The sequence below is a fragment of the Prunus avium genome, chromosome 1 (assembly GCF_965620075.1).
Source record: "Prunus avium chromosome 1, drPruAviu1.hap1.1, whole genome shotgun sequence".
NCBI lineage: Eukaryota > Viridiplantae > Streptophyta > Magnoliopsida > Rosales > Rosaceae > Prunus > Prunus avium.
In genome coordinates, this window is record NC_142284.1 from 6,676,295 (window position 1) to 6,689,816 (window position 13,522).

The following is a 13,522-nucleotide window of genomic DNA, read 5'->3' on the forward strand; positions in this document are numbered from 1 at the left end:
TCTGGCCGGCTTTTCCTCAATCTTTTACCAATTATTAGTCTATCATGTAATTTATTACACAGTAATATATATTATAGTCAATCGCTTAATATGATTTAATGCATTCAAATAAGAATTCACTTAATGAGTCATTTGGATTGATCGTTAGTGGAAGAGCATGCATCAGATTGTCTTAATGTTGATGTTAGATTTCTCCGTAATTGTAATGGTCTTTGGCCTTTGTTGATGTTAGATTTCTCCGTAATTGTAATGACGCTTACAACAATATTTAAGACCTTACAGGCGCAGTATCATAAACGATAAACCAAACAAAATATTAGTCAAGATGGAAGACATGACTTGCCTGGAAAAGTCTCAAAATGTAATATTTAATTGATGCAAGAGATCATCATTTCTGTTATTTAGTGTTAATAAACGCCAAAATGCATGGATATTAGTAAATATATTAATTAATTATTATTAGTAAAAAATGAATTAAATAGCGAAATCATAAAATAAATCATATAAAAAAAATTATGTCTTAGTAAATGCACAAGAATTTGTATGCTTTCGGCTTGTTATTCTCAAGCATATGCCATGGAAAGTAATACTTCTCAATTATGAAAGTTGAAACCTATAGCTTCTATTTCTCATGCTATACAAGTTTTTTTCTCTTGGTATTTCAATTAACTTTTAGTTTAATGGTATTTTTCTTCCTAATATTGGAAGAGCTTCCAAATTCACATCACCCCTCCCCAACTAATAAAGAAACACAAAAAACCTGCAGGGAAGCAAAACAAGCCAAATGAACTAGTTTACAAAGAGTGGTTCAATGTTAAAATGACGAATATAACGCGCAATTAAATTCAAATCCTCGCGAAAGCAAAATTCTTCAAGTTTATCTGATGCGCATGATTTATGGATAATTGTATGTATATATAGTTTAATCAATATCCAAGTTTATGTTTGCGAAACAATTAACATGAGAGCTTTTTAATTACTCCTCGTATATCTTATGTGTTTTTTATTTTGTAGTTTTAGTAACTATTATTAATCACTAATTCAAATTCTTTATCAAAACTTAATCAGTGAAAGTGACTGGACACCAATGGATTTGGAACATGATACTGATAATCCATGTGATTTTAATTGTTATGTCAAAAGTTTTGTAAAAATGTGACAAGACCAACCACCCCACGTCACCAACTTCTTTAAACTAGTTATTTCCTAATCTCCATTAACTTCCCTTTAAACTCTGAGACAGCTGTACTACCTACGTCCAATATATCAAATACAAAAGCGACTGTTCGTCCCCTGCCCTACCAGACTACCCCTTTGTTTTAAAGGATTGTCCATGAGTCATTAATTTGTTAGCGTCAGTTGATTACGCATATGTATACTAAATTTCACTATTCATATAATGTGAACGAGCGACCGTACAATTTCTCCAGCTCCGCATCTCAGAATATACATCCACCATATAGCTTTAAAGCAGTTTCAAAATTGACAAATTGATTTTCACCAAAAAAAAAAAAAAATTGACAAATTGATTAGGACCATATAGATTAGGAAGCTACAAGTATTAGGTAGCCTTTTGTTATATTGCATAGAGAGTGACTCATTGAGTAGGAGCATATTGACTTAGGGCTCCATTAAATTAAATGTCATCTTAGGACGTAGGGTATGGAACATAGTCACTCAATTAGGAGTCAATCTTGAATATATATGTGGATTTGTTTATATGTTCATAGCGTGAAACAAGATATCTTTGAATAACGACGAATTAAATCGCCCACGCTTGTTATTAAAGAAAGGATAAGGATGTGCAGAAGAAAAAATACATCAGGTTAGAATAACATTATTGAACTAGTTTTGATTTAAAACATGCTGATATAATGACTAATAATATTTGATATAAAAAATAATTTAATATGAAATGAACTAAAGTCCAAGAAAAGGAAATGAGGAAGGTTGCTTGCTGTTAAAGAAGGCTAATAACAGTTTTCAAAATTATAATAAATTGTTTGGTCAAAATTTGTTGGGAAACTCCAGTTTTTAACCCCAAGCCCGAAGGGAATCATAGGGGCGGAAAGTCTACCCGGTTACCCTATATTTTGACTGTATCTGTATAGCCCCTTCAATAAAGATTAATAAATTAGAACGTCTGTCAACATTGAAAAAAGAAATATGACAAGATTTTAGTTAATAACAAAATAAATTAACAAGGACGCAAATGTTTTTAGTTTTTGTTTTTGTTAATTAGTCAAATGAAGAGACAAAAAGAAAAATTACATTGCAGTTTATTTAGAGAATTTCTCGAGTGGAACGGTTCGATCACGTCACCTGTGCGAACACTCACACAGTATATAAGTACCCTTTATTGGGTTGGAACCAACATGGTACCTCGAGACAGGAAAGAAACTCTCATACAACAGGGATAACACCTTTTATTATTCTCGACGAATAACACAATGATACGTGGGATAACTTTTCCATTATCATTGTATTATTGGCCGAGAATAGCAAAACAATGCTATACTATCCTATTACAAGAAAGTTTATTTCCCAAGGGCAGGCAGAGAACCAGAGAACCCCTTTCCTTTTTTTTGGGTCAATGGAGCCCCCTTTTCTTGTGTGAGCGTATATAGCTCCTCAACAGTTGCTGGTCCCGAAAAACGAAAGAACATTTCATAGAAATGGATATCTTGATTCTTGAGCAAAGCGAAACACACCAGCATTCAGATAGGGATGTTTTCCCGCCAACCAAGAACTATAAAAATGTTGTTGCCTTTTTCCACCAAATTATCCCTGCAGGGGCAGTTCTGCAATAAATAAAGAAAGTGATGCTTTACTGGTCTTCACAAGTTGCGGTAAATAAAGTGTAGGTTTCTGTGTGCAAGGTGCGATTAAAAACAGAATCATTACTTTAATCACATTATTCGTTTTTTAAACGAGAGAAGAGAATCTGAAATGAGACTGTTGGGGAGCGGTGAGATCTTTCCAAGGATCCCAAAAAGTCATCAAAATCTGGTTTAAAAAAATGACATTTTATGCATTAAGTTGGCAACATACAATTAGTGGCGGATCCATGAATTTTTCAAGAGAGAGACAATATTTAAAAGTATAGAAGGTAAAAAAATAAAATTTAGAAAACACATAAGGGTCTTAGTGTGACTAAAATTCATATCAAATCATTAATTAATCTAACAAAAATCAATATCAATTAATCTAATCAAAATGCATATCAAATTATCAATTAGACAAACAAATCATGATCATACATCAAGTCATGCATTGTACAACCTCTTCCTTCTCAAGTTTGCTATTGATCATACGAATACAGAGAGAGCGAAATAAAATAAAAATTAAAAACATATTATAAATAAATAAATAAAGAAGAAAGAAACAAAGTGGTTGCTGAAGAAGAAAACAAACAAACTTTAAGGCCCCGTTTGGTTTATGGAAAAGGAGGCTTGAGGATGGGAAATAAATTGTTTTCTCATATTTGGTTCGGGAAATGGTTGCCTAGCACATGGAAAAGTAAGGGGGAAAATGAAGCCCTCCTCCCCCCTTGGATTTTGTTTTCCCTCCTCGTGGGAAAGTTTGGGAAAATGAGCCAACATTAAATGTACATTTTCCATGCCCATTTTATCTTCATTAACAATTTAGAATTACAATATAGCATTAAATGCATTCTTTTTTTATTTGATTTCATATGGGTATAATTGAAAAATTAAACAAACTTTGTTTTATATTCCTATGCAAACCAAATAGGTGAAAAGAAATAAAGTGGTATTTCCTAGTTACTTTTCCAGTATTACCAAACATGGGAAAAGAATATTCAATTTCTCATTCCTTAGGAAAGAGATGAGAAATTATTTACTATCAAATCTTTTCTGCTAACCAAACGAGGCTTAAGGCTTGACTCACTCACTCTCATAGGCTCTCTATCAATTTGGTTATCAATATCAAAGCAAGGGTTGGGTTGGGCTTCTATCTTCAACGCAAGGTCGTGCTATGCTATGCTTTGTTTCAACACAATGCAAGCCTTGGATTGTACAATAAGGCAAGGCTCCTTTGTCTTAGATTTCCTCTTTTTGTTTTTATCTTTTTGTGTTGTTTGGTTCAAAACGATGTCGTTTCGGCCAGAATTTTTTTATAAAAAATATAGGCGAGCACCAAAGAAAAGAACTCAACCTCTTTGAGGCATTTTCACAAATAGTTGGTGGGTATCAGTAGAGGGGCAACTTTCGGCACCTTCAAAGTTTTTTCTGGTGAGGGGAGGTGCACCTCCTTGTGCTTATGTGGGTTCGTCACTGCATGCGATTGTGATAGCAAATCTCTTCAAAAAAGAAAAAGTTCGACACACATGTGTCAAACTGTTATTTGCATGCAACGAGAAACGACTTCTACTACCAAATGAAAAGCGAAGTATTTCTCCAAAGTTTGTTTTTGCTTTTGTATTTGGACATACACCAATTTAAGAACAAAAATTTTAAAAATTAAAATTAGTGGTATTTATTTAAACTTTGGAGCTGGTGAATAGCTCCTCCAACATGGATCACTGGTCCCCAAAAGTATTTTGGAAGATGGGAGGGTCCAAGTCTTAACTGCTTTTTTCCAGTTCTCAGTGTACGCATGCAAAGAAAAGGACTTGGTTAAGGGAATAGTTGCTGTCTTCGATCCTGATATAATTAATCATGGGGATGTGAGAAAGGAGTCAAGGACAGGTTCAAGGACAGGTTTTCGATCTTTCCATTGATAATACTTAAATCTATTGATACTTCTTTTTATAACCTACATTAAATCTTCTAGTATATGCTTGAGGTTTGTGGTATGAACATAACTTGAAGGTGGCCCCTGTAAACTAAAATCCTGGTTCTGCCTAGTAGCATGTAAATGTTTCCTTATAAATTGGATTCAGCATATAGAAATATAAAATGCTTATTTTACATTTGATTAGGTTACAACTTACAACTATGTTAACGTAGAACTTCACTCATCAACTAGTCTTTGATATAGCCGTATTTATCTCCAGTTTGATTGGAGGAGCTCTCATATTTAACTCACACGATGACGATATATATTTGATATAATGGTAGTATTATCTCTACTTCATTGTAAGAAGATATTATTGACACTCAAAAAGGTTATCACGCACTCCTTCTTCTTTGTAAATATACATAGGGAATGAGTACAAGTTGTATTTTTTATGGTGTCAATAACAATTTTCATAATAAATAATAATTATAATATGAACGATTTCCAAATATGTCCTATATAAGGCCTTTTGTTGGATCCTAACCCTATAAGGAGCACCAAAATAGCCATAGAAGTGGTTCACTGACCTTAACCAAGACGGGATTAGGCAAACTGATTACTTTATTGATTTATTCTGAACAACTTCTGGAAATATACACTCAGTTATAATAAATATTTATTAGGTAATTTTGTTGAACATCTAGCAGAAACAGCCCAAATCAGGGAAAACTAAGCCCAAAGAAAAACTAAATGGCACCAAACACAACAGCCCAAAACACCAAGACCAACAAAATACAAATTGTGTGATGGGGAACACGAATGAGGAGTCAGTGGAGAACTCAGTAACTAGGGGATATATTGATGTAGGAATGTGACAGAGGGATGAACCACCACAAAGGACCGATTGTTTGGGGTGGTCGGTTCTCCATTATTGGGTTATGCAATAACAATGAAATGTTTTTGGACTCGGCAATCTTAGTTGTGCACTAGTAGTACAACATTTTTGCACTCGACAATCTCAATTGTCAACTACCAAGAATATCTCAACACCTTTAATAATGTGATCTGATTAAAACTTGATTTGCAAGTAAATTACTTTAAAAGATAAGTTACAAATCATGGATAAGAGAAAGAAAGAGTAAGTAAAAAGATATTGCAAAATATGCCTAAATGAGATGCACTCCTAAATGGATTCTAATTGATTAAAATCAAGGAAGATTCTGAAAAACGTTCCAATTATGAGTGCATGAAAAATAACATGTCTTACCCTTTAGATCAAATGGCTTATATGTGTTAAGTCACAATTCTGAAATTCAGGGGATTGCTGAGCTGTTTCAATCCTGCAGTTTTTGGAAATCAGAGACATCAATTTTGCTTCAACCCTACAGCTAAATGACACTTCCAAACCAATACTAAGGGGGGTGTTTTCAATTATAACTTTTAACGACTTTTTGTAAGTGAGCGACTTTCATAGAGTTGACATACTCTTAATGACTTTTACATACTTTATAAAGTTAGTGATATACTTTCATATACTTTTATCATAGAGTTTTACATACTTTTATCTACTTATTTGATCTTTTGCGCTCCAAAAATAAATGCATTAGTCCTAAATCTTTTTTGTGTTGAAGAACTAGTAAATTGATTAAACCAGGGCGCAAATAAAGCACCAGATACAACCAAGCAAGAGTCCAATGCAGTGGGACTACGAGCAAGGCTTGGTTTGAAAATGATCTTCATGCATTTACCATGGTGTACTAGCTTGGTTTGTGTAGATGCTTTGTCTCTCACGTCATGCTTACAATAAGAGGAGTGAGGTCAATGTGTCGTCCATTCCAAATGCAAATGAGGATGGTTCAGATGTAGTGACTTTCAACGAGAAAGATGAGCATGCATCTTTTTGGGTTCCATTGTTAACGGGTAACATGATTTTGAAGTCACTGACAAAATCTTGGGTAAATTAGCAAGACTTTTTGTATTAAGAATTAGCCTTAAAAGTATTGAAAAGTCATTCATTTAACAAAGTTTTCAAAAGTCATTAACTTTTTGGATACCCCAAAACTTTTAAACACTTTTTAAAGTCACAATTGAATACCACTTAACTTTTAAAGACTATTTAAAAGTCATAGTTGAATACCTCTAGACTTTTAAACTCATTAAAAGTCTTTAAAAGTTATAATTGAATACACCCCCTAAGTTCTAGGAAATGCCAACACTATTTCATACTAACATAAGTGCTTATGCACGTGGCTTCTTTCTACAGTTTCTCAAAAGTGATTATGCACTCATTAGTCTTTGTTGTGTAGTAATAAAAAAGTGTTGACCTAAAGATATTTGTTGAATTAAGAAAGTGGAACAATAAAAGAAAAGCAAACATATCATGATTAGCATGCAAAATGTTGTAAATCAATTTAATTATTATGGATGCCCACCATATATCCTTTACCCGGAATTTCTGTCACCATAATATTATATTTGTTTAGTGTGGTAAATAGTGTACTCCTTTTATACTCCATTTGCCTATAAATATAAAGCATTAAGGGAATGAAATGATAAGTTTTATAATACGTTATAAGCACGAGTCTCTAACCACCTGAGGATCTTGATTTAAGCTTGGTATAATTTTATTCTCTCTAAATTTATATTCCGTTTTTAATTATATTTAATAGTCAATATGAGTGCTATATTTTACTAACCAAGTTTCATTTAGATGTAGCTATACACATATTAATTGATACATGTGGAAGCTATGCCAAAGCATGAATATCTATATTATCCATTTTTGTATTTAACCTTTGTGCAGGGTATTTATCTTAAATATATACATAAGTTAACTTGCAATATTGATATGTTGAAGATGAATTTTTATCATAAATGAGAACCCGAAGTTCATAGATCAATATATTTGGAACCTGAAGTTCTAAACTAAAATGATAATTGTAATATCATAAATACTTTTATAAGAAATGAATTTGATTTTGAATTAAATGGAAACTTGAAGTTCACACCTAATGATTTAAACCTGAAGTTTAAAATCAAAATAATATAAAAGTATTTGCTCATTAGGAACTTTTAAGTTAGTTGTCTTGCAGTATTGACTTAAGACCAACTTTTGTCATGCTTCATCCTGTAAAGATCCATTAACTCATTTTCTGATATAATATAAAAGTATCCCATATGAAGTGCTCTTGAGCCATCGAAGGGTTTGCACTACTTGTTTACCACTATGTTGCCACTATAGGCTTGCTCATAAATAAAAAAAATGTTGCCACTTTGACACTAACTTAAGTTACGATATTAATATTGAAAATTCCCAAGCTTGCTAACAAAGAGTGATTATGACTCCTAAGAAGTACCAAATTACAGCTAACAATTTCTTAAGATTAAAGTATCTCTAAGGAGCTATAGGTAGTGATCGAATAGTAAAACTAGATAATTCAATAAAATCTTTTTGCCTCCAAAAAGTCATTACATTATTCTAAGTTATCTCAAACTAACCTATCTCAAAATCTCAACATTAGCTGAACTTCAAAAACTATTAGCAAACAATCAACTCCAACAAAACTCCAATGTGAATTCAACTAGAGAAACATTATTTAATTAGGATTTGTTGAAGAATATGAGTCCCACATCGGAAACTTGACTAAATAAAATACAAAATATAATGAATGGTTCTACTACTAATAACACCGAGACCTTTTGTGATAAAACCTCACATCTACTGGGCTTTGTAGGTGGTTAAGTTGGACAATATCGGTGTTGTTAGTAGTGGACCCCTGGCCCGTCTCCCTAAATTTAACATGCTATCATAGCGGGTGGATTGATTGGGCATTTACCCTTACCCCTTACCCAACGTGTTTTGTTCACATGTTGGGCTTGAATATTTACCTTTATCCAATACGTGGTGCTCATGTGTTGGGCTTGAATGTTTGACTTCGATGTGGACTTGGCTCCACGTGTGGCTTACTATGTGATGGTCCCACATGAGGGGGCATGTTGAATAATATAAGTCCCACATCGGAAACTTGACTAAATAAAATACAAAATATAATGAATGGTTCTACTGCTAATAACACCAAGGCCTTTTGTGATAAAACCCCACACCTATTGGGCATGTTGAAGGATTTTGGTTACTTATTCGTTTATTTATTCATATTGTAATTGAGATTAATTTTATATTTTTATCTCTTCTAAGGTTAACATATGTTTGTACTTGTTTATAAATACATCCGTATTGGAGGTCGGTGTAGGTATTCAATCTCCGCGTACTCAACAGGTGGGACCCTTTCAAAGGTTAGGCAGCGTTGAACTTGTTGTGAGTGGACATTTGGTTTTAATGAGCCCTATTTGGTTTATATTGGTTCTTTGGGATTATGGCATTGCTTGCATAATTATTAATTATTTGGAAATTGGTTATTTTGGTTTAATAAGGTTATGGAATATATTATTGGATTGGTTTCAACTTTTATAATGTGATATGGGAATTTCGGAGATTATTAATTATAAAAGATATGGATTTTGGGTTTTGGGTTTTGGATTATGGTGATATTGGGTTTGTTTTTGAAATTTGAATATGGGGTTTTGGTTTATATAGATATATATGTGGATTTATTTTCAAGTTGAGGTTTCTTGAGCATGTGCATCGAGAGTACTATATACAGGTATGAGCTTTTTAAATGATTTTCAGATTGGACATTTGGATTCTCGTAAGAATACTTGGCTATTTTATATTCTTAGCAAGCATGTGCCTTAGTAAGGGTATGGTTGAGGGTGGATTTACTTTGAAGGTACTGATTTTATTGTTTTCAATATGGCATGAGTGAGTCCAACATCGATAAGATGTCGGACGGGCACAAATCCAGAGCGAGTCATGTCACCTAAATCGTCCGAACCAAATTGTCTAAAATTAATTTGATTTAGTTTCCTTAGTGAGTTTTCTCAAAACCAAACCGTTCTATTGTGATTTGTTCTGTTGTAGTTTGATGTAAAACCAATTCAATCCAACTTTGCCCACCCTTACCAAATAACTATTACAAACAACATTACAAAATTACACAACAATAATGTAGTGTTGCCAGAATCACTCTCAAATGAGTACTAAATGTTTGATTAAGTAACTTTTTGTTTTTTGAATTTATCGCAAGAATCACTCCCAAACGAGGCCTAAATGTAGCGTTGAGATTTGATTAAGTAATTTTTTGTCTTTTGAATTTATTGGTACCATTATTTATTTATTTAAGTTTTTGGGGTCATAACTCTGAATCCAAACACTCACACTGGAATCAACTCACTTCGACCTGATAAAAGCATCCTCTGCTTCAAAAATCATGAAACCCCCCATTTACTCTCTCAGAGACTATGGGGGACCGAGAGCGAGACAGGGACCGGGACCGCGACCGAAACCGAGACAGGGATCGAGACAGAGAAAGACGCCGGGACAGAGACGACCGTGATCGGGATCGGGACCGGGACCGGGACCGCGTCCGCAGCAAGAGGTCGCGTACACCGGAGCGCACCAGACCCCGCCACACCCGCTCCCGCACGCGCTCGCCGGACCGGTACCGCTCACGCACTCGCTCAGTCTCCCGCTCTCGCTCTCCGGACGACCGGTCCCACCGGCGGCGCCACCACCACAACCGTAGCCCATCTGCGGAGGCACGCAAGCGGCAGAGGCGCGAGCCGACCGCCGAGGACGAGAGGGAGAGGCAGAAGGCGGCGGTGGCTGACTTCGTCGAGGGCATCGCGAAGGAGCAGAAAACTCAGCAGAAGCAGAGCAGCGATGGCGGTGGTGATGAAGGCCTGGACGAGGACGAGATTGAGATGATGAAGAAATTCGGGATTCCGACTGGATTTGACTCGACGAAAGGGAAGCCCGTGCCTGGCGCCGATGTGAGCGGCATTAGGGCGGTCACTAAGCGGCAGCCGAGACAGTATATGAATCGCCGCGGTGGATTTAATCGGCCTTTGCCTGCTGAGCGTAATCGCTAGATTACTGGTTAGGGTTTGTAATCCCTTTGGGTTTTGGAATGTGCTTATTTTTCTGTTTAAGTTTACTAAATAAGTTGGATAGTGTTGGCATATTTTAGGGTTTATAATCCCCTTGTTTGCTCTTTGATTTAGGGGTTTGGAATGTGCTTACTTTGCTTTTTTGAGTTTACAAACTAAGTTGGACATTGTTGAGTGTGGTATATGCTAGTTTATGCTTTCTTTTGTTCTTGTTTGTGGTAATTAGAATGACAATATTTATATTTCAAGTTTTTATTTTTATTTTCGTGGTGCAATTGACCTAAATTATTCATCAACAAATCCATGTTATTGTGTACTGTTCCCATTTTGTAGGTTCTAGCCTTCTAGGGTAGGTTAGTCGTGTTCCTAGTATTCAGATGGTGATTTGTTCTGCTTAAGAAGTGCATTGGAGTTTTGACATTGTGGGATAAACTCAGGTAGCTAGTTAATCCGCATGGTGATAATTGTTTCTAGTTGAATGTTGACATATGGTTATCTTGTGTGGTAGTACTCGCTAGTTTCTAATCTAAAAAACTTGAAGATGTAGAGTATATGTGAAGTTTTGGTGCAGACGATGGCAAGAGCCTTTAACATTTGAAGTTGGGTTCTGATTTGATTTTGTTAATGCAACACTGTTCATATGTTCTGGAATTGCCTAATTTCGTTAATGCGTAGTTCTATTTCTCTTCTCATTTATCTTAATCTTACATTTTAAATATTTACTGACAAGCTTTTAAATTACTTGTATGTAAGATGATGGCTTCTGTTCTGTTAGTTTGCATAGCATTTTCTGTGGAAGTCATCTGCAATTTTTCAAGGTTTTTTAGGATGCTTAGCTGACTTTCTAATAAAAGGGATTTGTTTCTCTGTCTCCCTTAATTAAGTCATTCTTATAAACCGTGGATCATGTTAGATTCAGTGTCAAAAAAATGATCATTATACGTGAAGTAGAAGTACAATTTGACATGAGTGAACATTTGTGTCTTGTTGTCATGTGTGAATTAACTTTTAACATATTTTTCTCATCATATTTTTTTGGTCCTTCAAATTGAATTTTATGTTTCACATCATTTTTATTGTACTCTCTGGTCAAGCTTTTCTTGCTTCTTGGTTAGGGCTGAGATGCTTTGATTTGTGATTTCATTGTAAATAAAATGTGAGTGATTGGGGATGAATACAACAAACATGTTTTCACAGCGTTTCCCAAAGTGTTGTAGTGAGACAATGGAACTGGAAAGGTGTTGAATGTGTTGTCTGTTTAGCAAAATGGTATGTTACCTGGTTAAATTGTGTAAAGAATTAAGTTGATCTCCTCTAGATTGTTTAAACATAGGTTTGTTCTGCCAATGGAAGTTTTTTCATATGAGCCTCCCGTTTCTGATTTTGAATTTTTGTTACATAGATGTGAAATTATGACATTTCTTCAATATCTTTCTCAGTGATTCAATTCTTTGACTTTCCTGATTTAGAGATGTTAGAATTTGTCTTTATTACGCGATGACTTAAAGCTGTGAAAGATGCGAGATGATATGTTGGTGTATTCTGGGGATTAATTTAGTGGTTTTTTGTATGTGTAGATTAAGCATGACATAAAATGGGCTGCTTGGAGGATTCTACAAAATGCATTTTTCTTTTACACTTGGCCTTTGGTTTTATCTCAGCTATTTATCATTTAAAATGACCAGAAAACCTTGCGTTTGAGTTGTGTACATGACAGGGATGATAAGTTATTAGTATTACCATGTGAAAGTTTTCTTCGTTGTAGTTTCGGATATCTCTAATTATCAGGTTCTTTTACATGCAGACAAGGAGGGTCATCCAGCATGAGATGAACCATGTGGAGAGACTTGGATACTTGAAAGCCGTCGGCAGGATGGACCCGAATCAGTCAGACCGTGTAAGGTTTTCTCTAGTTCATTGTATTTTGCATCCAATGATGGATTCCCATGAGATTCATGTGATTGACTGATTCTTATGTCGGAGTTTTGAACAAATTAGTCATTTGGTTCACCTCCTCGGAGTTGTATTAGTTGTTAAATGCAACATTAATGGGACTAGCTACTTGTAAACATGGGCATCTCTCAAGAAAAACAAAGATAAAAGGAAAATGTGAAAAGTGAAAAGGAGGATAACAAAGGTGCTGATATCTCTCAACTCAAGGATCTACGTAGTTCCTTCCTGGCCTTCTTGACCTTGTTAATAGTGGCAAAATGATAGTGGCTTAAGGCCCTGAGCTAAATCCCACTATATAAAACAAGACAACTAGTACAAACTTAAAGCAAGATCAAAGTTAAATTAATAACTTAATAAGGTACTGAGTTGAATCCATGACAAGTTTTATTGCAATTATCCTGAAATTTCCTCTAAGGCAGTGCATAAGTCATAGTTTTAATACCATATCTGCGGTTCATTCTGTGGGAAAAGTTAGTAGGCTAGTAGCGGTAGAATAAGAGAGTACCACATGGATTTTATGAGAGAGAATCATATATAGGACATCTTTGTTTTAAGTTGCCTACTTCAAACGTGAGAGGAGAAATTTGAATTTAGGATAGGACATCTCTCGAAATACCACTAGTTTAAAAATCCAATCCTCATGAGACTTGATACAATATTTAGAGAAAAGACAAATACCACTAGTTTTATATTCCAATCATCAGGAGAGTTGTTACTTTTTTAGTGGGGTGGGGCCAGCATTTGCCAACATTAATCCATAGTGAATTATAAGTTATTTATACCGACACTTTTGAGTTTTTATTTTATTTTATTTTAATACAAG

The 13,522-nt window shown here is 34.7% G+C and overlaps 1 protein-coding gene across 1 annotated transcript; it reads left to right on the plus strand.

The window, feature by feature from the left end:
• The first annotated feature begins 10,013 nt into the window (after nt 1–10,013).
• On the plus strand, nt 10,014–12,817 carry LOC110753435 (U4/U6.U5 small nuclear ribonucleoprotein). The gene is made up of 2 exons (XM_088246477.1): nt 10,014–10,735; nt 12,551–12,817. The coding sequence occupies exon 1, from the start codon at nt 10,099–10,101 to the stop codon at nt 10,726–10,728; it is 630 nt and encodes a 209-aa protein (XP_088102603.1). The 5' UTR covers nt 10,014–10,098; the 3' UTR covers nt 10,729–10,735; nt 12,551–12,817.
• Nucleotides 12,818–13,522: the final 705 nt, after the last annotated feature.

What these genes read in the sequence shown, in the direction of transcription:
- LOC110753435 (XM_088246477.1), top strand. Translation starts at nt 10,099, where the DNA reads ATGGGGGACCGAGAGCGAGACAGGGACCGGGACCGCGACCGAAACCGA.